Source organism: Agelaius phoeniceus, chromosome 20 (assembly GCF_051311805.1).
Source record: "Agelaius phoeniceus isolate bAgePho1 chromosome 20, bAgePho1.hap1, whole genome shotgun sequence".
Taxonomy (NCBI): domain Eukaryota; kingdom Metazoa; phylum Chordata; class Aves; order Passeriformes; family Icteridae; genus Agelaius; species Agelaius phoeniceus.
In genome coordinates, this window is record NC_135284.1 from 10636736 (window position 1) to 10661369 (window position 24634).

The following is a 24634-nucleotide window of genomic DNA, read 5'->3' on the forward strand; positions in this document are numbered from 1 at the left end:
TTAATGAAGGCATAAAGGGCTGATGGCAGCAGGGCGCTGAGCCCACCCTGCTCATGTCACCCTGTGAGCTGAGAGCTCCAGGCAGAGCAGGCACTGGAACTGCAGGAGCATTCCCTGAGCTGTGCATCCCCTGTGAGCTGGGAATCAGCCCTGGGGTCCCAGGGGTGCTCAGACAGGAACCTTCCTGTCCTGTCCCAGAGCTCTGGGATCCCTGAGGGATCTGCTTGAGGGCACCAGCAGCACTGACTGAACTGGCCAGAAAGTGCTGTTGTAAAGCCCCAGGGAGCTGGAAAACAACCACCTGCTCCAGGGGGGAAAGGGTTAATGAACAAAATGGGCTGGAAGTGCTTTGGGACAAGGACAGGATGGAACACACATGGGAAGCAAATCCAGCACCATAGGGCACAGGGATTTAGTCCAGAAATGACCAAGATATTGAATTTCCTTCAGAGAAATCCTCCCTGCGAGGCAGCTGCAGCACCTTCCCCCTTCTCAGGAGCTCTTCTGGTCCTCCTGAGGGGGCACTGACTGTCCCAGCCAGGAACAGCAGCAGCCTCAGGCCTCTCTCTGGAAAAGGTCCCTGGAATTAATTGTTCCACTAGAAAGTTGCTGCTGTGTTGATATCTCAGCCCATTAGTTCAAAGTGATACCATAAATCTCATTTTTGTGACCATGGTTTATGGGATTTACTCAAAAGCAAAGAGAATTACTCAAGAATTCAGCACTGTTGCTAGAGAATCAAAGAGGATGGAGCCCAAACACCAGGCAGCTCCCAAAGGGAGATGGAAAGCAGGGCAAGGCTGGGAGGAGGATGCAGGAAGGGCAGGGAAGGGCAGCTCCCAGCAGGACCCACCCATCCCTGGCAGTGCCCAAGACCAGGCTGGATGGGGCTGGGAGCAGCCTGGGACAGTGGAAGGGCTCCCTGCCATGGCAGGGGTGGCACTGGTGGGGCTTTAGGGTCCCTCCCCACTCAGAGCAGTCTGGGATGTGAGGAGCTGACACCCAGTGCCCCAAAGCCATGAAATCCCAGTAACAGGTGGATGCTCAGGGCATGGGGAGCAGGGCACAGGGGCTGTTCTCTGGGGTGACCTTTAGGGCTGTGGGGAGGGTAAGTGAAATCCAACATCTTGCTGTGAGGATTCAGTTTTTAGGACTTTTGAGCTCCCCTGGGATTCAAAGCTCTCTGAGGTTCAAGTGGGACCCATCCTCCCCTGAGGGCTCCCAGAGGGCAGAACCCACTGCTGGGCAGCAGGGAAAAGGGATGTGTGTGTGTGTGTGGGATGGGACCTGGAGGCTGAACAGGAGAGTTTTAGGACCCTGAAGGCCCCCAGGAGCCCCAGTTCCCATCTGGGAGCCACCTCATGACCTCCAGAGAGAGAAAATAACAGCAGACACAAACCCTGCAGTTTGCTTTCCTTAAAATCCCTTTTCTCCCTAAACCCCTGCCCTCAAGAGAGAGACTCCACTCCTGAACTGTCACTCATCACAAGCAGGTGCCAATCAATGATCCCATCCATCCCAGGCAGCAGCTGCAGGATGGATTATTCCTGACATTCCCAGACTCCTTCCTACAGCCTGGCATTCAATGGGAGCATTAAACTCATCAGGAGCATTGTTTGGACACCTCCAAACTCAGACCCAGGAAAACACAGTGAAATAAATCACATTTCTTAATGATTTTTATCACACTCTTCCTGCAACTCCTTAATTTTTTAAAGCCCCCTTTGATTTTGCAATTACTCACTCCAGTTTGATCAATCCCAGAGCACAGGTTTTCCTGCAAATAATAGGCACTGACAGATTATATTCTCCACTAGAGCCTGAAACTCAAAAATTAAACCCTAATGGAAATAAATTTATTTTTTATTAGCTATTTTAGCACCGAGGACAGATTGTTTCCCACAGACGCCCTCTGCTAATGGCTGTGGAAGTAGAAGCAGCTGTTGAATTCCTCCTGGACAGGTACCAATTTATTCTCTTTGCTAATGGTGTTACTTAAATTCTGCCTCAAGAAAGTTTCTGCAATCTGTTTGTTTGTTTGCTTTCCTGGACCTTACAATGCAAAAGGAGATTTTGCTTTCTCAGGAACAGTTGCCAGTGGCAACAGCCAGGAGTGAGACTGTAAATAAAGCCAATTTAAGGTGAGATCAAACACAACCACTGCCAGGTGTCCTGGTTTTCTCTGCTCCTTCCCAGCTGCTCCCTTTGCAGATTCCAAAGTAGGTTTGGACTGGATATTCAGGAGAAATTCCTCCCTGGCAGGGTGGGCAGGCCTGGCACAGGGTGCCCAGAGCAGCTGGGGCTGCCCCTGCATCCCTGGCAGTGCCCAAGGCCAGGCTGGACAGAGCTGGGAGCACTCTGGGATCATGGAAGGCATCCCTGCCATGGAATGGGATGGGCTTTAAGGTCCTTCCAACCCAAAGCATTCCAGGAATCTGCAATTTCATCAGGTGCCCAGGTGGCACATTATTATCTTTTTCTGCTGCCCTTCTATTAATCTTTTCTGAAGCTCAGAAAGCAAATATGTACTCATTATTTTTCATTTCCTGCATCCTTTAAAAAATTTTTTTTTGCATTTCACTTGTATTTAATTTCATTTTCATTCCAGTACTTGAAGGGGAGATGGTGACAAACCTTTCCAGCAGGACCTATTGCAAGGGCTGATGGATTTAAGTAGCAGCAGAGCTGATTTCCATTGGATATAAGAGAATATTGTTTACCATGAGGGTGGTGAGGCCGTGGCAGAGGCTGCCCAGAGAAGCTGTCATGGCAATGCAGACCCTGAGGGGCTGGAGCATGTTCAGATAAGGGAATGGAGCTGGGGAGGGTCTGGAGCCCCAGGAGCAGCTGAGGGAGCTGGGCAGGGGCTCAGCCTGGAGCAAAGGAGGCTCAGGGGGCCCTTGTGGCTCTGCACAGCTCCTGACAGGAGGGGACAGCCGGGGGGGCCGGGCTCTGCTCCCAGGGAACAGGGACAGGAGCAGAGGGAACGGCCTCAGGCTGGGCCAGGGGAGCCTCAGGGGGGATTTTGGGAAAATTCCTTCCTGGAATTTGTTGTCCAGCCCTGGCACAGCTGCCCAGGGCAGGGATGGAGTCCCCACCCCTGGAGGGGTTTAACAGCCCTGTGGAGGTGGCACTTGAGGACAGGGGGCAGTGCTGGCCTGGGCAGTGCTGGGGGAATGGTTGGGCTTTTCCAACCCAAATGATTCTGTGGTTCTCTGATCCAAATGTGGTGATTCTGCCTCTGGAGAGGTGGCTCAGAGCAACAGGAAAATAACAGAAATAACCCTTGGGTCTGAGTGGCATCCAGGGGTGTGAAGGGCTGAAATCCTGGGGCACACCATGAATTCTTCTGGCCAGTGACTAGAAGGGCTTGGAAGCTTTGGAATGGGCTGTGGCAGCAGCTCTCTGGCCACAGAGAGAAACAGACAACCCTCCCAGGCATTGTGCTGGGAAAAGTCTGTGAGAAGATCAGAGGAAAGAATGAGAAATAATTCTTATCTTCACTTGCTGTCCCTGTTGTTGTGAACATGTGAAATGTGTTATGGAGATTTGCTTACCAAAGGGTGGTTTCTTAATTAGCCAGTGGTGATGGTGTTTTGATTGAAGGACCAATCAAGTCCAGCTGTATTGTAATTGTCTATAAAGCAACGGGTTTCTTAATAATAATATAGTAAATAGATTGATCAGCCTTCTGTAATCATGGGGTCAATGCTAATTACTACCCAGCTGGGGGCTCACTGCAGTGACCTGGGGGGGTTTAACACAGGCGTGCATGTGGCACTTGGGGACATGGGGCAGCAGTGGGCTGGACACAAAGACCCCAGAGGGCTTTTCCAGCCTAAACACCTGTGGATAACTGTGGAGAAGAAGGCTGTTAGCAGCAGCTGTGCCCCAGACAGGCTCACCTTGCAGTGGGCCAGCAGCAGGCAGTTGGAGTGCTCGTGCTCGCAGGCGATGCCGTAGTCCGGGAGCAGCCGCGCCAGCTCCTGCACGAAGCTCAGCACCTCCCCGTGCCATGGCACGTTGGCCATGGTCAGGCTGCTGGCAGAGCTCTCCCCACAGTAGGTCACACCCTGGGGACACAGGGAAACAGGACAGTCAGCTCAGCCCTCCCCAGCCCTGCCAGTGCCGGCCACAGCAAACCCTGCAGCTCCCGCTCTGCATCCCATCCCATGGCAACGTCACAGACTGGAGATGGCATCAAAACGGGCCCTTCCTGCAGTGACACAGTCCCAAAGCACTGTGAAAGGTGTCCCCAGCAGTGACACAGTCCCAAAGCACCATGCCAGGTGTCTCCTGCAGTGACACAGTCCCAAAGCACTGTGAAAGGTGTCCCCAGCAGTGACACAGTCACAAAGCAGTGTGAAAGGTGTCCCCAGCAGTGACACAGTCCCAAAGCACCGTGCCAGGTGTCCTCAGCAGTGACACAGTCCCAAAGCACTGTGAAAGGTGTCCCCAGCAGTGACACAGTCCCAAAGCACCATGCCAGGTGTCCTCTGCAGTGACACAGTGACACACCCCCAAAGCACTGTGCCAGGTGTCCCCTGCAGTGACACACTCCCAAAGCACCATGCCAGGTGTCTCCTGCAGTGACACAGTCCCAAAGCACTGTGAAAGGTGTCCCCAGCAGTGACACAGTCACAAAGCACCGTGCCAGGTGTCCTCTGCAGTGACACAGTGACACACCCCCAAAGCACTGTGCCAGGTGTCCTCAGCAGTGACACAGTGACACACCCCCAAAGCACTGTGAAAGGTGTCCCCAGCAGTGACACACCCCCAAAGCACCAAGCCAGGTGTCCCCCCAGCAGTGACACAGTGACACACCCCCAAAGCACTGTTCCAGGTGTCCCCTGCAGTGACACAGTGACACACCCCCAAAGCACTGTTCCAGGTGTCCCCTGCAGTGACACACCCCCAAAGCACTGTGCCAGGTGTCCCCTGCAGTGACACAGTGACACACCCCCAAAGCACTGTGCCAGGTGTCCCCTGCAGTGACACAGTCCCAAAGCACCATGCCAGGTGTCCCCTGCAGTGACACAGTGACACACCCCCAGAGCACCAAGCCAGGTGTCCCCTGCAGTGACCCAGTGACACACCCCCAAAGCACCATGCCATGTGTCCCCTGCAGTGACACACCCCCAAAGCACCCAGCCAGGTGTCCCCCAGCAGTGACACAGTGACACACCCCCAAAGCACCCAGCCAGGTGTCCCCCAGCAGTGACACAGTGACACACCCCCAAAGCACCGTGCCATGTGTCCCCTGCAGTGACACACCCCCAAAACACCGTGCCAGGTGTCCCCTGCAGTGACACACCCCCAAAGCACCGTGCCAGGTGTCCCCTGCAGTGACACAGTGACACACCCCCAAAGCACTGTGCCAGGTGTCCCCAGCAGTGACACACAGGCTGGGATTGATCCTGGAGTGCTGCTTTAACAGGAAAAGGCAGGATGCTCCCGAGTGACCAAGGGACCTTGGAGGTCACTGGGGCTGGAAACTTGACAAGTCTGGAAAAGTCTCATGGGCAAGCAATGCCATGACAGTGGGACACTCCCAGAGATGCTGTCCATGTGCCACAGAGCTCTGGGCCTCCTTCCTTCCCAGCCCAGGCTGTGAATTCTGCCCTGTCCCACCTGTGCCCAAAGTCAGCAGGTCCCTGGGTGGGCTGTACCCATCCTGGGCACTTGAGCATCCCTGGCACAGCAGACCCTGACACAAAGCTCAGTCCTCCTCTGGAGCTTTGGGAAGCAGCTTCTGGGTCATGTTCTGGAGGCACCCCCAGAACTGCCCCTGAGAGGTGACATTGTTCAAGGACACCTGCCCTGCAGATCCCAGGCTGTCGTGAACAGCGGGAGAAATGCGACACACCATATGCGTGAATAACAAATCCCAAAGTTTATTGAAAACTCACACATATTTATATTGGTGTTAATGAAGCTTATACATATTGCAAAAGCTGAGCTCATTATTGGTTAAAGCACACTTAGATCAACCACACCCACTTCTATCTTCTAACAATTATTTTGCTTCTATGTTTGCATTCTTCTAACTTTTCTACCTAAGATATCTACATTTTCTGGCAAGCGATTTTCTCCCCCATCTTCCCGTTTCAGGGAAGGTCACTGTGACCTTTGTCAGTAATTGGGCACTGGTTGCTCAGTTCCCAGCTTGTATCCCCTATCCTTATCCATCGGTATCACATCGAAATGTCCTTTCTCAGCTAACCAATTATCCAAAAAGCTCTCTACACCAGGCTGTCAGAGAAATGGGGCTCCTGCTCCAGCTCCCTGCCCAAACCCCTCAGCCAGGCATGGATGGGGATCCTGGAGCAGGACTCATGTCCCTCTGTCCCCACAAAGAGCCAGGACACGGCACTGCTGCTCTGGGGGACTGCTCAGGGAGTGGAACACCTCCAGCTCTCCCCCACCCCATCCACCACCTTCAGCCTCTGAACCCACAATTCCTGAGGCTGGAAAAGCCCTCCAGGATCACCAAGTCCAGCCTGTCATCAGTCCCCACTGTGTCACCCAGCTCAGAGCACTGAGTGCCACAACCAGGCCTTCCTTATCCAGCCTCACCATTCAGGGACCAGCTACTCCTAACTTGGAGATGTGATCACCTGAACCTCCTAAATTATTGATTTAGTCTCAGCCAGGACCTCAAATTTGCTTTTCCTTTTTTCTCCCTCTTTTAACCTCCCTCCCTCCCTCCCTCCCTCCTCCCTCCCTCCTCCTCCCTCCCTCCCTCCCTTCCCTTCCTCCTCCCTTCCTCCCTCCCTCCCTCCCTCCCTCCCTCCCTCCCTCCCTCCCTCCCTCCCTCCCTCCCTCCCTCCCTCCCTCCCTCCCTCCCTCCCTCCCTCCCTCCTCCCTCCCTCCCTCCCTCCCTCCCTCCCTCCCTCCCTCCCTCCCTCCCTCCCTCCCTCCCTCCCTCCCTCCCTCCTCCCTTCCTTCCTTCCTTCCTTCCTTCCTTCCTTCCTTCCTTCCTTCCTTCCTTCCTTCCTTCCTTCCTTCCTCCTTCCTTCCTTCCTTCCTTCCTTCCTTCCTTCCTTCCTTCCTTCCTTCCTTCCTTCTTCCTTCCTTACCTTCCTTCCTTCCTTCCTTCCTTCCTTCCTTCCTTCCTTCCTTCCTTCCTTCCTTCCTTCCTTCTTCCTTCCTTCCTTCCTTCCTTCCTTCCTTCCTTCCTTCCTTCCTTCCTTCTTCCTTCCTTCCTTCCTTCCTTCCTTCCTTCCTTCCTTCCTTCCTTCCTTCCTTCCTTCCTTCCTTCCTTCCTTCCTTCCTTCCTTCCTTCCTTCCTTCTTCCTTCCTTCCTTCCTTCCTTCCTTCCTTCCTTCCTTCCTTCCTTCCTTCCTTCCTTCCTTCCTTCCTTCCTTCTTCCTTCCTTCCTTCCTTCCTTCCTTCCTTCCTTCCTTCCTTCCTTCCTTCCTTCCTTCCTTCCTTCCTTCCTTCCTTCCTCTTCCTTCCTTCCTTCCTTCCTTCCTTCCTTCCTTCCTTCCTTCCTTCCTTCCTTCCTTCCTTCCTTCCTTCCTTCCTTCCTTCCTTCCTTCCTTCCTTCCTTCCTTCCTTCCTTCCTTCCTTCCTTCCTTCCTTCCTTCCTTCCTTCCTTCCTTCCTTCCTTCCTTCCTTCCTTCCTTCCTTCCTTCCTTCCTTCCTTCCTTCCTTCCTTCCTTCTCCTTCCTTCCTTCCTTCCTTCCTTCCTTCCTTCCCTTCCTTCCTTCCTTCCTTCCTTCCTCCAAATGTTCCTTGCCCTGTAATTTGCCCCCCCTTGCAGCACAAGCAGTTCAGTGGCTGGTGAGAACTCAGTGTCACCCACCTGGGGTGCAGACCCTGCTCAGCTTTAGGGTGTCCTTTAATGTCTGCTTGAAAATATTTCACATCCAGGATCATGATCACCATCAATTCCTCCCAATCAAATAATTCACTGCCAATTTCCCAGCAATTCATCTGCCATCCCTGAGAGATCACACACCAGATCCCAGTGCTGGTCACAACCCTGGTACCCAAAGGGCAAAGAGAACAAGGGGCTTTTCCTCCAGACACCACCCAGCCCCTCTGCCCCCCTCTCTGGGTTGTTCCAGCCCCTCTGCTCTTGGGCTGAGCTCTTTTATTCCAGTCACAAAATCCATCAAGCACCAGCCTTTACGACACACTTTTATGGATGTTGTGTCTGGCCTGCTCAGTGGTTTTCCCCCTGGGAAGAGCGCTTTGACCTCTTTCAATGGAATTTGCATCCAGGTTCATGTGTGGCATGGCCATGGCACCTGCTCCAGCTCCCAATTCCTGACTCACCTGCAATTCCCTGCACATGGAAAGTGCAGACACATCTTTGCCAACACTTTTAACCAGAGCCCAGTGCACACACAGGCTGCAGGAGCAACAGCCCAGTGCTAATTGGGAACTGTACAAGTTTTGGAAGCAATTACTTTCTCACCCATAAATTCATGAGGGACTCCCCCCGTGAATCTGCCCAGGCACCATAACTCAGAGCCAGCCTGGAGGAAGGCTGACAGGCCACGAGCCAGGGAGTGCTCACCAGGGATGTACATTCAGGCTTTTTCAGCCCAGCTCTGTAAGTCTGAACCCAGAGTTTAAACATGTTTGTTCTCTATTAGTCAGTGTTACATCAGAGCAGCCAGCCACGCAAATCAGGGTTTGGATCCCCAAAGTTCAGCTGGAGACACACAGCAATATTCTCCCAACACTCATTATCCAGATTATGATTTGAGTAGCATGAAAAATGTATGAGTTATAGAGGGGGAAAATTCTTCAGAAGCTCCACCGTGATTCATGCTCTCAGTAAACTACAAAGGTATCGTTTACAAGCTAAGAAAGCACAGAGGCAAAAGGAATAAGTGAGTGCTTGGCTGGCTGATTAATTCCAGCACAAATCAATGGGAATCAGCTTCCCAGCACACCGAAGGAAAGCAGCTTTCAACTTCCCCAAGTTCTTCAAACTGGAGTTAATTAACAGCTGATAGCACTTAAAACCCATGCGGAGCTGATGAGGGCGGTCACGTTCTGCTCTGCAGTAATACATGAAGACAGTTATTAAGACATCAAGAATTAAAAAGGAAAGGATCCCATTGTTCACCCAGAGCTCTCTCCCCAACCTCCCTGCGGCAGGAACAGCAACGATTCTGCCTCTTAATTACCTGCTTAATGAGGGTGCTTTGAGCAGCCTAATCCACAGAGCTCTGGCCAAGTACCTTGAAATGCAGAAGCCTTTGAAAAGCAACCCTGGTTCTGCCAGGATGAATCCAGAGCAACTGTGCTGGGCATGCTATGGAGTTCACAGAATCATGTAATCATGGAATAGCCTGGGTTGGAAAGGACCTTAAATCCCATCCCATCCCACCCCTGCCATGGCAGGGACACCTCCCACTGTCCCAGGCTGCTCCCAGCCCTGTCCAGCCTGGCCTTGGGCACTGCCAGGGATCCAGGGGCAGCCCCAGCTGCTCTGGGCACCCTGTGCCAGGGCCTGCCCACACTCACAGGGAACAATTCCTAATTCCCAATATCCCATCCAGCCCTGCCCTCTGGCACTGGGAGCCATTCCCTGTGTCCTGTCCCTCCATCCCCTGTCCAAAGTCTCTCTCCAGCTCTCCCAGAGCTCCTTCAGGCCCTGCAAGGCCACACTGAGGTGACCCCAAAGCTCCTCCAGTCCAGGTGAGCATTCCCAGCTGTGCCAGCCTTTCCTCCCAGCAGAGCTGCTCCATCCCTCTGCTCATCCTGGAGCCTCCTCTGGGCTCCTCCAGCAGCTCCAGCTCCTGCCTGTGCTGGGCCCAGGGCTGGTTTTCAGCTGCAATGGAGATCAGTGAGCACAAGTGGATTGCCCAGAGCCTGTGCCAGGGTGGCTGCTGGAGCTGTGGGAAGCAAGGGAAGCACATTCCTGCCCTGAGGACCTGGCTGCTGCCCTGGGATGCAGCCAGCCAGCAATCCCTTCAATCCCCAGGGCTCTGAAGGAAACAACTACAGCTGACAGTGCTTTGTGTCTCCACTCACACTCCAGAGTTCCCAATTTAATTACTGAACAAAACAATTCTCTTCACTCCAGGCCCACAAATTATAAATTTAATTGAGGCTCGTGCAAATGAACAGAGAACAAAGTGTAGGCCAAGCTGCTGAGTGACAGAGACACTGTTTAAAATCTGGGCCAGCCATGACCCCAGACAAATATAAAAAGCCTCAATGCCTTGTTGATTGCCATCTCTGCAATGAAAACACTCCTGAGCTGAGCAGCAGCACTCCCCAAATTACAGCCACAAGGCCTCACACACGTCTGCTCCTGCTGCAGTGGGTTCAGCCAGGATTCAACTCCTTGGCTGCTTTTAATCATCACTTTCAAGCTGATTTACCAAAGGCCATCAGTCCTTTGTGTCACCTCAGCCTGCAGGGAGGACTGGAGATGGTTGGTTGTGCAGCACAGCCCCAGAATCTTCCAGCAGCTCTCCAGACCCCCCACACCCATGGCAGAGGGTGCTGCACTGCCTGGAAATGGGCAGGAATTCCCTGGAAGTGGAAGAACTCCTGGGAAAGCTGAACTCAAACACAGAGCCCAGCCTTTCATCCCAGCTCTCCACATGAGCCCTGTGAGGACTGAGAGAGGAGCAGCCACTGCTGAATCACCCCTCTGCTCCAGGGTCACAACCGTGGAATTATCCTGGGTGGAAAAGTCCTCCAGGACCACCAGGTCCAACCTGGGACCAATCAGCTGGAGAAAAGGAGGGGACAGCCAGGGGGGTCGGGCTCTGCTCCCAGGGAACAGGGACAGGAGCAGAGGGAACGGCCTCAGGCTGGGCCAGGGGAAGGGCAGGGGGGACATCAGCAGGAATTTCCCCATGGAAAGGGGGGTCAGGCACTGCAGGGGCTGCCAGGGAGGTGGTGCAGCCCCATCCCTGGAGGGATTTAACACCTGGGGACATTGGCAGTGCTGGGAGTGGTGGAATTCAGTCCTGCAGGTCCATCCCAACCCAAATCATTCTGTGATTCTCTAACAGCAAGTGGCCAATGCTGGTCTTTTTTCAGGTGAGGAAATCATACACTGTGTGGGTTTATTCACAGCAGGCACCAGAGGGGGAGATTCAGCTTCATCTCCTCATCTAAATTCCAGCTGAGATGGCAGCAGGACCCTGAATGGGTGTTGGACAGGTGGGGGCAATCACTTCTTGCTGCATGCAATTAAAAACTCATTAAGGCACAGCTCATTTCCTCATTATTTTAAGCAATTAAATAATCTTTACTGTTTAACTTGACAAGAGTGAGCAGATTGGGACAGACACCTCCCCCTGGCCCTTCCTTGCACACATTTACTTGGTCACTTCAATTGTGCAGCCAAGCCTCAGGTAGCAGAGCAGGAGCTGCAGTCCCAGACCAGCAGCCTGAGCTGGGCTGGACACTGAGATTATCCAACTACATGAACAAAATCAGCAGGGAAATCAGCAGGGAAAGAGCTTCCTCATGGCTGAAAACCTTTACAAAGGCTGGGGAAGATTCTGTGCCATGTCCTGGATCCCTGCTGTGCCTCATGCCCTCAGACACTGTGCCATGGACAGCCCTGGGACAAAGGGCCAGCCTGGCAGCTTTGGGTTTCTTCCTTAAATTCTGAGGGACAGGGGGAAGCAGGAAGGCTCTGCTCAGGCTGGAGCTCACAGCACTGCTCTGAGCTGAGTGACAAAGCTTCACCCTGCCCAGAGCAACTGGGGCTGCCCCTGGATCCCTGGCAGTGCCCAAGGCCAGGCTGGACAGGGCTGGGAGCAGCCTGGGACAGTGGGAGGTGTCCCTGCCATGGCAGGGGTGGCACTGGGTGGGCTTTAAGGTCCCTTTCAACCCAAACCATTCCATGATTCTAGAATTCAGCAAGGACAGACCCCTAAGATAAAGTCCAGTCACTGACCCAGCACTGCTGAGCTCACCCTAACCCATGTCCCCAAGTGCCACATCCACATGGCTGTTAAACCTCTCCAGAGGTGGGGACTGCACCCTGCCCTGGGCAGCTGTGCCAGGGCTGGACAACAAATTCCAGGAAGGAATTTCCCCAAAATCCCCCCTGAGGCTCCCCTGGCCCAGCCTGAGGCCGTTCCCTCTGCTCCTGTCCCTGTTCCCTGGGAGCACAGCCCGACCCCCCCGGCTGTCCCCTCCTGTCAGGAGCTGTGCAGAGCCACAAGGGCCCCCCTGAGCCTCCTTTGCTCCAGGCTGAGCCCCTGCCCAGCTCCCTCAGCTGCTCCTGGGGCTCCAGACCCTCCCCAGCTCCATTCCCTGCCCTGGACACAAAAATGCTGCACATCAAACAATCCTCTGGCTTTCAGAACCCAAAGAGGGCTGTATGGGAAGAAAAGGAGTTCTGGCACGTTCCAGACCTTAAATACAACCATCAGCTCTGTACAAGTGTGACAGTGACACACTGGCATTAGAACAGATTAAGGCAATAAATCAATTTGATGCATTTTAATGACTGAGTCTCCCTTTACTATTGGCTTAAGTGGGAGAATGGGGTCCCACAGAGCTACAGCACTCTGAGGCACTCATGGAAATGAGAACAAGGATTAAGCCCTGCAAGAATCTAAATCTCTCTCCATCCACCCCTCGAAGGCTCTCTGGAGCAACAGTGGATTAGCTGCCTTCATCTGAAATGGACGTCATTTATCCCAAATCTTCAGCCAGAAAATCCCCAGGCTCAGCCCCATTGTTGGGCAGAGCTTTGCAGAATCTCCTCATCTCTCTTTGTTGGTTGGCTTTGAGCACCACCTGGTTCATGGCTTTTTCCCCTGGCACCTGAGGGGCTGGAGAAAGGAATGCTCAGGCCTCTCCACAGCCCAAAGGAGCACAAAACATGGCTTTCAATCAAAAATACCAAGTGGGAAAATTGCCAAGTCCCAAATGCTGTGTGATCAGCACAGTGTGAGGCTGGACCCCCAGTGCCACCATCCCACTGCTGGATTCTGGGAATGTCACCAGCTCACAGGGGAGCTGTGTGCAGAGCTCACAGAACAGGGTTCAGAGATCCAGGAATAGCCCTGTGATGAATACCCCTGTGAGGGATACCACCAGCTCCCAAAAACAGGGTTTAGAGATCAGATAAATCCCTGTGCCAGCTCCCAAAAACAGGGTTCAGAGATCCAGGAATATCCCTCTGCCAGCTCCCAAAAACAGGGTTCAGAGATCAGATAAATGCCTGTGCCAGCTCCCACAGACAGGGTTCAGAGATCCATGAATATCCCTGTGCCAGCTCCCACAGACAGGGTTCAGAGATCCATGAATATCCCTGTGATGAATACCCCTGTGAAGGATACCACCAGCTCCCCCAAACAGGGTTCAGAGATCAGATAAATCCCTGTCCCAGCTCCCAAAAACAGGGTTCAGAGATCAGATAAATCCCTGTGCCAGCTCCCACAGACAGGGTTCAGAGACCCAGATAAATCCCCGTCCCAGCTGGAAGAGCACCAGGAGTACACCTGTGACCACCCATGTATTTCCTTGGCAGAGCAAGGCAGGATTTTTCCAGGGCAGAGCTCTGGGAAAGCAGCACTGTGACACTGGGAGCAGAGGGGAAGAGCAGGCTGTGCCCTGCAGGGACACATGTTTGCCCTGGAGAGTTCCTGGGGGAATCCCTGCTGGAACATCAACTGGCACAGCCTCATCTCACTAATTGCCATTAATGCCCTGGGCAGAGCAGCCTCAGCAGCACCAGCCCCACAGCCTCTGCTCCATCCCTGCCCTCCCCTCCCTGGCAGGATCCTGCACAGCCAGGGACACAACCAGGAAGGTGGAAAACCGAGGGGTTTTCCCCAAACCAAACTCCAAACCCAAGCTGGGATGAAGCTCCCAACTTCAGCAGCACACCCAGAGAGAAAAACTCTCCATGCTGACAGAAGGTATCAAACTTTCACAGCAAAATCCAGGCTTTTTCTTCATAGCAGCAGTAAAAAAAGGTTGAAAAAATTTTAAAAAACGTTTAAAAAAAAGAAAGAAAGTTTAAGAAAATTATAAACGAGAAGGAAACAAAAGAAAAAGGAGAGTCCAGGAGTAACAGAACTGCACAAACACAGAGTTGCACAAACAGTTGTGCTGCTCTGCAGGAGCTGCTGGGTGAAAATGCTCAGAGCATGTGGGAAGGTGTCTTTTTAATAAGTTTGTAACTTTTTTTACAGTCTCTCTTTACTGATTGATTAAGCCCAGGATAAAGCCCCTCTTGCCCTGCTCTATCTCACATCTGCTGGCAGCCCTCAAATCCAAACACAAACACATGACTGAACCTTTCACCTTTCCCCCGGCAAAACTTGAGATGAGGATGGGAAGAATCCTATCCCAAACTACCAGCTGAACATGGAATATTTTGTGTCAACTGATAGTTGATATAAAGAAGGAATATCAATTTATCTTTGTTTTCACAGAAATACAAAAAAAGGCCAGAGAGGGATGATTCTGCTGGGCAGAAACTGAGGCTGGCTAGTACAAAGTTTGGTTTGTGGCACAGGGAAACCTGCTCCAAAGGTACACACAGGATACTAGAAAACATCACCTGAATGTGAATTAATTATTATTCACTAATATTGAAAGCAAGAGAGGAGTTTCTTATGAATCACTTCAGAAGAATTTTACTTATTCAGAAAGTTTAGACTAAAGGCAGGGGTAAATGGGACAAAACAATGGAAAACACTGCTGGAAAAACTAAAACAACTCAGATCAGCTCACCTTGACCTCAATGAAGTCTGGTTTCCCAAGGGATATCAGGTCAGCATAAGCTTTGAGTTCATCCACATTCCAAGCTTTCACCAGGGTCAGCCTGTAAACAGTGCGTTGTTGCTGGAATGAAGGAAAAATCCCATTAACATCCCACTCTGACCCAGGGACAGAGGAAAAATCCCATTAACATCCCATTCTGACCCAGGGACAGAGGAAAAATCCCATTAACATCCCACTCTGACCCAGGGACAGAGGAAAAATCCCATTAACATCCCATTCTGACCCAGGGACAAAGGAAAAATCCCACTGACATCCCATTCTGACCCAGGAGTAAAGGAAAAATCCCACTGACATCCCATTCTGACCCAGGAATGAAGGAAAAATCCTATTGACATCCAGTTCTGACCCAGGGAAGATGTTCCATCTTGCACACAGATTCAAACAGGAAAGAAATTAAATCATCCTTTTACTCCAAGAACTCAGAGATTGAAGCAAACCTGTTCCTTTAGGAAATCTGCTCAACAGCACCTGGGCTGAGCCAGCTGGTGCCACACAAATCCTTCCTCTGCAGACCTCAGACCCCAGGCACTTTGTTTGTACAGGAGTTTAACTCACTGGCACAATAAGCAGGAAATGTCTCTCTCCATGATTTGCTTCACCAGGCACAAACCCCCCCATGAGTTACAGATGTTTCAGTGCCTCCAGCTAGATTACCAGCACTGGGGACTCTCACAGAAACATGGAATGATTTATGTTGGAAAAGCCCTCAAAACATCGAGTCCAACCTTGACCCGTCACTGCCAAGGCCACCCCTGAGCCATGTCCCCAAGTGCCACATGCACAGGGCTGTTAAACCCCTCCACCACCTCTTCCACAGCCTGGTTCTGTGCTTGACAACCTTTCCATGAGAAATTTTCCCCAAAATCCACCCTGCTCCTCCCCTGGCCCAGCCTGAGGCTGTTCCCCCTGCTCCTGTCCCTGTTCCCTGGAGCAGAGCCCGACCTCCCGGCTGTCCCCTCCTGTCAGGAGCTGTGGAGAGGATTCCCAGATTCAATTCCCTCCTGGGAAGGTGGCAGAGAGCACTCCCAGAACTCCTCTGCTTGGAGTTATTCTGATTTGCCCTCCAAGAGCTGATCCCCAAAGGAGTCACTGGTGACAAAAGGCCTCTCAACACAAGCACTTGACCATGGAACAAATCCACTCCTCACTCTTCACATCCGCTTGTTTCCATCCTTCCCCTCCCCTTCATCTTCTACTGATTGTTTTATTTCACTTATTTTTGGAATTTATTTTTATTTATAGAGCAATTTTCTGACAAATCTGCAGTTTGGATGAACTCCTTTGCTGTCCCTGCACAGTGGAAAATGGACTGGAAAATGTAAATGCTGATCCCAGTGTGGGCAGCAGGGCAGGGATTGGGATTCTGCCCCTGTGCCCAGGTGAGACCCCACCTGCAGAGCTGCCCCAGCCCTGGCCCAGCACAGGCAGGAGCTGGAGCTGCTGGAGGAGCCCAGAGGAGGCTCCAGGATGGGCAGAGGGATGGAGCAGCTCTGCTGGGAGGAAAGGCTGGCACAGCTGGGAATGCTCACCTGGACAGGAGAAGCTTTGGGGTCACCTCAGTGTGGCCTTGCAGGGCCTGAAGGAGCTCTGGGAGAGCTGAAGAGAGACTGGAGACAGGGGATGGAGGAAGAAATGAGGGTGGGGTGCCCAGAAAAGGAACATTTTAGTCCTTCAGAGCCCAACTGCCACGTCAGTGAATTCTGCCCTCCCTATAAAAATCAATGTATCACTCACCTACCACCCATTTCTGTGTGTTCCACGGGGGAGAAGTAATTTCTACACCAATTTGCTATGCAAACCTTCCAGGTTATTTACTAAGAAATAACTAGAGGAGAAACAAATGAACACCAGGAACATCTTCTTCCAAATATGTCAAGAACCAAACCAGCTGACCTCTACCCGTGGCATTTAAGCAGATATTTAAAGAACAAGAAATTCTTGTGATTTGAATGGATTGGCAAAAGAAAGGTCAAGAGACAAGCAGGAAATCAACTGGTAATTACTGAAGAGAGGAGAACAGTAGAGGAGCTAATACAGAAAAATAAACATGGTGCTTGCACATAACAGGGGAAGAAGAAAGTGGAGGGAGAAGATCTGAGGAGGAAAATCTGCAGTGCCCACACCCCATCAGTCCTGTGCAATGACTGGATACCAATTAATGAGAAATGGCTCCCCAAAGGGCAGCTCCCAGTGGTGAACAAGTGCAGCAGCTTCATAAAGGCACCAGTAAATACCAGTTTGTATTTAACATAGCTGGTCCTGTTTCACAGCAGCCCCAGTGAGAGCAGCACATCCTCCCAGGCAGGGAAATGGGGCTTCCTCCCATTTAAATCTCCTTTTACTACTCTCCAATTCACGTACCAGCTCATTCAGAAGTTTAAGGTCAAGGACTTCATAAAACTAAACATGCTATGAGTGAATGTAAAGGGCTTCTCCCCCTGGGGCAGCACTGACAAGGAATAACTGCAGCCTCTGGGTGTGCACCACTGCAACACCTGAAACACCCCAGAACCTGCAGCAACTCACCATGGCTGGGCAGGGAGAGCATGGAAGGAAACTGAAACTGCCAAAGGCAGACAGCAAACAGGTAGAAAAATCAGAAATTAATCTGGAGAAGCCTGTTTCCAGAGGGCAACATCTCTGCAGTGTTGTTGAGCAGAGAAATGCTGGTAGAAGGCACAGATCAAAATGAGTAATATCCCAAAATGTTATCTGGGAGCAATCCTTGCAGACTGCCAGCAGTACAAACAGCCAGGCTGTTTTATTCATGGATTATTTGTATTTGTTGTACAATAGGGCCCCAGGAGATCCTCTCATAAGCACAGCAAAACAAGAAATAAAGAGCTTAAGCCGTGAGAATTTAACAATCTAAAGCATCAGGATATAAAAGCAGCCTGGGATGCTCCACACTTGGTGCTTCCAGGAAAAGCAGCTGTTACTCCACTCCAGTCGTGGGGAGAACACAGAGGAAGAGGAGCCAGTGTGAGAACAGCCCTCAGATGGGTGGCAGTGAAGGCTGTGGGTCTGGTGTATCTCTGTGCACAGACCAGCCTGGCTGGAGGGGCAGCTCCCAGGCTCCCAAAAATGCAAATCAGGAGCAGCCTCCTGTTCCTGAAACTCCTGAGGGCAAAGGGGGGCAAAAGGAGCCAGGGGAAGCCCAGCCTTTTCCCCTTGGGCAATTCCTGCTAAAATCCTTCCAGGCTAGCCCAGGGAGCACTGCAGCCCATCAGTGGCAGGACAGGGCACCAGGGATCCTGACCAGGCTGAGGGGAGCATCCTGAGGACACAGAATCCTTCCACTGGGTGCATCTGAGATCCTGGACTCAGCACACACTGACTGACACATTCTGGCCCCAAGCCAGTACTCATGGAATCACAGACTGGTTTGGATTGGGGCCTTAAAGGACATCAGTTCCAGCTGCTGGGGGCAGGACACCTCCACTGGAGCTCATGGGTGGAGCCAGTATCCAAACATCCTCAGAAAATGAGGGGATTCTGTCAGAGATGTGGCTGTACTCTGCACTGGATGCTCTTCTTGTTCCCCTTGTCCCTGGGAGCTGTCACAGCTGCCAGGGCCCCCTGACTGGCTTGTGCCTCCCTGCCTGTCCCCTTCAGAGAGGCTGGCACTGCAGGGTTGTGGGGCAGCTTTTTGTGGGGACAGGAAAAGCAGACTGGAAGCTGGGCCAGGGCAGGTCAGGATGGATTTCAGGAAAGGTTCTTCCCCCAGGGCTGTCCAGGGCACTGCCCAGGCAATGGGCACAGCCCCGAGGCTGCCAGAGCTCCAGGAGCTGCCAGGGATGCCCAAGGTGAGATTGTTGGGGTGTCTGTGCAGGGCCAGGGCTGCACTGGATGATCCCTGTGGGTCCTTCCAGCTCAGGACATTCTGTGATTCCATGAAAGAGACCAAACCTTCTGTCCTAGGGTGTCTCATGCCCCATCCCACAGCACCCTGTGGTCAGAGCTCACAGTCAGGATTGGGATCACCCTTACATGGACACAGCTCCTTCCCGTTAGCTGAAGGCTCAGCTGAGCCCCCAGAGGAGTCCCCAGGCTGCTGCATCCCTGCCCTCCTCCAGCAGCTCCTCCTGGAACACAGCAGGCACTGGAAGCTCTCTGCTCCAGCCTGGAGAGCAGTGGGCCAGCAGCCATGGGCCAGCCCAGGCACAGGGGCAGGGCTGACTCTGGAGCCTGTCCCAAGGCAGGGACACTGTCCCTGGAAGCCATCCTCACATGCTCCCAGGCCTGGCACATGTACCCATGCATCCCCCAGCTGCTGGCCCAGCCTCAAAGGCACAGCTCTGGCCCAGCCCCAGCCCAGGAGCCCTCACCAGAGGACTTGGTGTCACCCTGACAAAGTGCTCCCTTCCCATTCCAATAACCACGAGGGATTTGAGGCTGCTTCTTCTTTATTGCTTCTTTTTAATTCCCTCCTCCTCAATATTCATCTTTTCCTAGATCAAATGTAATTATTCTTCATGAAACAGCCCAAGTGTAATCCTAGGAGGAAGAGGGAACACATCACCTGCAAAGAGCAGGATACTGGAGGGACACAGGCTTGGCTGGGGCAGGGGGAGCAGCTCCCTTCTCCAGGAGGGGCAGGGGGAGCAGCTCCCTTCTCCAGGAGGGGCAGGGGGAGCAGGTCCCTTCTCCAGGAAGGGCAGGGGGAGCAGCTCCCTTCTCTGGCCAGGACAGGGAACCTGTTCCTTCTCCAGGGGGAGCAGGGAAGCATTTCCAGGCCCTCACCTTGGATCCTGTCACTTGAACTCTTTTGCTCAAGCAGAGTATCAATGTCCCCCTGTTTGGAAATAAATAGAACTACACCCAGATTTTTGTTTCAGCTGCTGGCTTAGGCTCAGGTATCCTGAACACTCGCATGCATTTTTCAGGTACTGATAAAATTATTTTATTGTCATTTCATCCACAGACTCCCCCACAGAAATCCCTATTTTTGCAGCTAATGAATCTCAACATTCTCAACAGAAACACAGCACAGCTGGATGAAAAAAGCACTCCCGGGGGGGAGGAAATGATGGTGCAAGCTCTAAACAGAACCTGCCCTTTGTTTCACACAACTTCACAGCCCTTTCAGCACCGGATGAGGAGCAGGAACCACTTCAAAGGCAGCTCCTTCCATCAGGATTTTCTTCCTCTCTTCAAGGAAAGGCTCCACTTGCAAAAGCTCCCTCATGACCCATTCTCCGAGCCTCTGAGCTGGCAGGAGCCGCTGCGGCCGTGGCAGGGGCGGTGGGTGCAGCCCAGCCCCCCCAGCCCCGAGGGCTGAGCCCGTCCCTGCCCGGGTTATGCAACAGCTCCCGAGCACTGAATGCAGAATCAAAGCCATTTTCACACTTGGAAATTACTTGTCACAGGGATGTGGATCGGGAAAAAAAGCCCCTGCAGCCAAAATCTCTTTCCCACAGCCGATAAGGAACTGCTTTATGCAGAAACCTCAGCAGGGAGGAAAGATCCAAAACACAGCCCGAGGAAATCTCAGATCCCAACACCCCCAGATTCCACAGCTTTCCAAAGCCCTCCAGTTCACCCAGACAGAGCCCCTCTGAAAAGACTGGAGGTCACTCCTGCCTCTCCCAAACCCAGCTCTGCTGAGCTCCCAGGAGCTCTGCAGGTCACAGAATCCTGGAATGATTTGGGCTAAGGGGATGTTAAAGTGCATCTCATCCCACCCCTGCCATGGCAGGGACACCTCCACTGTCCCAGGCTGCTCCCAATGTCCAGCCTGGCCTAGGGCACTGCCAGGGATGCAGGGGCAGCCCCAGCTGCTCTGGGCACCCTGTGCCAGGGCCTGCCCACCCTGCCAGGGAACAATTCCTGATTCCCAATATCCCATCCACCCCTGTCCTCTGGCACTGGGAGCCATTCCCTGTGTCCTGTCCCTCCATCCCTTGTCCCCAGTCCCTCTCCAGCTCTCCTGGAGCCCCTTCAGGCCCTGGCAGGGGCTCTGACCTCTCCCTGGAGCCTTCTCCTGTCCAGGGGAGCACCCCCAGCTCTCCAGACTGGCTCCAGAGGTGTCCCAAACTTAGGAGCAGCTCCTGGGCCTCCTCTGGACTCTTTGTAGGATCCATCACACTCCAGAAGGGAGTACGAGGACACCACCAGGAAGGCTCAGTGTCCTTGGAAGGATAGAGGTGTATCCATTCCTCTGGAAACCAGAAGCCTCCCTCCCCACAGGGGCTCCCTCCATCACCAGAGGTGCCACCCCTGTGACAGTCACTGCAGGGCCAGGGAAGGCTCAGCTCACTGCAGAGCTCAGGAGGGATTTTTCCCCTCACAGCTGAACTCAGCACAGAGCACAGAAGTTTTCAGCTTCCTTTCTTAAGGCAGATGAGCATTAAAGCAAACCCTGAGCAGGCTCTGCTGCGTAGGAATCCACAAACCCACGGAGCATTGTTCCAGCAGCTGCCATCAATACCCAGGTGAGAGCAAGTGCAGCCTTCGTCTCCCATGCTAAGAAGGTGCTCATTAGCATGGGCTAATTAACACACTAACTCTGCTCTGAAAGCCAGCAAAGCTCAGAGCAGGGGGTTCAGTGCTGGAGAAGTCAGTGCTGAACCCAGGCTCCACCTGAGGCTCAGCTCCAGAGCCCTGGGCTTCACCCAGGACCTTCCCATTGTCCCCACATCATCCCCAGGATGGGGACAAAGCCACCCTCAGCCTCTTGCTGGACCCTGCACAACATTTCACTTCATACCAAGGACCTTCTTTGCCTCCTGTCTGGGTGTGGGGAAAAGCAAAACCAAATTAGTGATACTCAAGTGCTTGGGAATGTGAATTTTTGACAATTCTGGAGTTTCTGAAGGTTCAAAAGCTGGAGATGGATCACTGGGCCCTGTGTTCTCCTGCCTGCAGTGACCCAAAAGTTACTGTGAACTCTGAGCTTAACTGGAATTGAGACATTTCTGATTTTCAGAGTCAGCCTGGAGTTTTCAGTCACACTGCACTTCCAAAAGGGAGGTTTTCTTTGGATTTGGATAAACCAAGTTTATTCCTGTGTAAAACCAGCAGAAAGTCATTTGTTGTTACATGGGTATAACAAAAATGTCAAATAGGGGTATTTAAAGTAGGGCTCCAAAATGACCCAAGATTTGTGTTTCCTGGTATGTCTAAGGACAAAAACACCTCTTCAAGTGCTCAACTTTTCTCATCTGAGATTTAAAACCTTTCCTCAGAGCAGAGGGAGAGTGTAGCACCTCTGCTGGGAGGTGGGAAGGGATGATCCTAAAGCCCTTCCAACCCAACCCATTCCATGATTCCATCAGCTGAGTGCTAATGCCGAAGAAACTGGGATGTTCTACAAAATAACCCCAAACTTACAAAAAACAAACATCAACCCCAAACCAAACCACAAACCTGGCACTACTTTTCCATGCAAAAGCCATTCCTGCTCCTTGTGAGGGAATCAGGCAAAAAACTAATTAGGGAATCAGGAAAAGTATAATTACGAGGCAATGTCCACATGATGAGGACTGGTCCTGCATCTTGTCTTGAACCTGGAGCCCGAGGCAGTCCCTTTAAAGCAGTTTTTAATTCTTTCAGCTTTAATATAAATGTGTAAGAACCAAAAACTGTCTCTCTGAAGTATAATTATTGTGAGGAGCCAAGCCTGATCTCTATATGAAATTCCTTGTTCTTGCAAGGCCTTGAAGATAAGATGAAAACTGTCCTGAATAATAATTAGGAAAACAGCAAAGCTGAACTTTTGGTCTGCATCAGGTTTTTTATCACCCAACACAACTGCCCTGGTGTTCCCCCCAGCTCTGAAATCCTGCCTGCAAAGAACAAGAAAGTCCTGCAGTGAGATGAACTCATCAGCATCAGTTCCCAAGCTGGAATTTCACACCAGAAAAGCCCCTCAGCCTCTGCACAGTCCTGCTGATGTATGGAGCTCAGGAATGAGGGATCAGAACTGGAAACCAAAGAGAAAAACCACCAAATTTCACTCCCTCCACACTCACTCTTCCTGTACTTGCTTGTAATCTACTTTATTGCTTCACACTTCAGCAGAAATTAATCAGATTATTGAAAAATCTCTAGAAATAAAACAAAGTACAGCAACAGCTTTGTTTTGAGAGCTGAAAATGTTTTCTTAAGTAAATCCAAACCATGACTGTTCTTCATCCATTTTCCATGGACTTGGTTTTAACACACTTGCCCTTGGAAATCAGCACCACCGACATTCCAGTGATTATTTCTTTCTTTTCCGTATTTCCAGTGCAGTTTCAAGGAATCATGCAAAATTTATACCCAGGGAAAAAGAAGCCCAATGCAAAGGGACTTAAAATAGAACAGCACGAAAACAGATCCTATCAAATCAGCAGCAAAATCCACTTCAAGCTTGCTGTTTAACAGGCTGAGCTGGTTCTTCTCCCAGGAAAGGGTGGATGTTTAACTCCACAGAGGCAGGAAAAGCATCAGCAGGAGCCTGGGCTGCCACAGGGACAGCACTGCCAGGCTCCAGCCGGGGCAGGGAGTGGAACTAAAACCCCTTCCAGCAGCAGCAAAGCTCCTGCCCCAGTCCCTGTGACTTTCACAAGACCCCAAGCAGCAGCCTGGCAGGAATGCTGCTGTGAAAGCTCCCAGGACAGGCAGGATCAAGACCCTGTCCATCCCTGGGCTGCAGCAGCAGCTGCTACAGCAGCAGGGACCTGCCAGGCACATCCCAGGGGACAGGGCCCTGTCCTGGCCCAGCTGCTGCTCTGCCCCATAGCAGGAGCTCAGCCAGGCCTGACCTTGGCTCCAGCCCATCCCTCCCTGTTGGGAAAGATGGAACAGGAAAGCCTTATAAATATGAGTGCCAGGCAAAAGATTTTGAGAATATAGAAACTATAAGCAAGATTGAAATGAAGCAAGCTTTGAGATACCTCAGTTACTGAACAACTGGAAAACAATGGTCTTGTTGTCATCTCATTGCAAAGCTCCCACACCTTCCCAGTGATTTCTCATGGGCAGCTCCTCACAGCACAACCAACAAACTCCATCTCTCTTCACAGCCAGCTAACCCCCTTTTTTTGTAGCACTCATCTTATTGGACACAGCTGTAGCCTATTAAGGGCAGGCCTGCTCCTAATCTTTGGTGATTGGTACAGCTGCAATTCCTCAGGTGTGGGATTACCTTCTGCATGATTTTCTTACATTCTATCCTTCCACATGGTGTGGCCAGCTGAAGGTGATCCCCTTTTGATCAAACAACACCCTCTGCTTGCAGACAGGCCCAAGGGTCAGAGCAGAGCCTGCCATCTTGGCAGAAGGGGCCCAAAGAGGAGTTTTTAGGGTTTAAAATGTAACACAGTATGGTAATGTAATGATTCTTATAGGCTGTATGGAAATGCTATAGGATTTGTATCTTGTACTAGATTGCTTAGTGAGAATGAGAATATTCAACCCAGAAGATGATTTATGGTATTGTAATGGGAACCTCGCTCTCCCTCTTTACCACGCTCTTGCCTTCTCTCTCTTTACCTGTCTTTACCTGTCTCTCCCTCTCTCAATTCTGCTCTGAGCTGTGGCTGCAGCTCCCAGCAGGGCCCTGCACTTGGCCCTTTGCAATAAACCCCAAGTTCCAAGCCCTGGCTGCAGAGATCTCTGCTCTCCATTCATCCCCACTGTCCTGCCCCCCATGCTCCTACAGCTCCCTTCCCCCAGAGCTGCTGGCTCTGGAGAACCTCCAGCTCCTTCCTTCTGACCACAGGGATGGCTCCTCCTCTACTGCCCAGGACAGGCCCTGCTGCAAGGGTACAGGATGGGGGGCACAGAATGGGGTCAGGGGGAAAATCCCTCCAAAGTTGAGTTCAGCCTTTCCCCAGCACTGCCAAGGCCAGCACTGCCTGTGTCCCCAAGTGCCACATCCTCAGGGCTGCTCAACATGTGCTCATGTCTGGTC

At 52.0% G+C, this 24634-nt stretch overlaps 1 protein-coding gene across 3 annotated transcripts in view; it reads right to left on the minus strand.

Moving 5' to 3' along the window:
- The window catches only part of LOC129129188 (S-adenosyl-L-methionine-dependent tRNA 4-demethylwyosine synthase TYW1-like), a 99933-nt gene that overhangs the window by 11425 nt on the left and 63874 nt on the right, over positions 1 to 24634 (minus strand). For 2 of the 3 annotated variants that reach the window (XM_077188770.1, XM_077188772.1), the window contains exons 14-15: positions 14686 to 14796; positions 3906 to 4073 (exon numbers count right to left, since the gene is read on the minus strand). In XM_077188770.1, the coding sequence (XP_077044885.1) occupies positions 3906 to 4073; positions 14686 to 14796 (279 nt within the window). The remainder of the gene's footprint in view (positions 1 to 3905; positions 4074 to 14685; positions 14797 to 24634) is intronic. The other variant, XM_077188771.1, reaches the window with a different exon arrangement.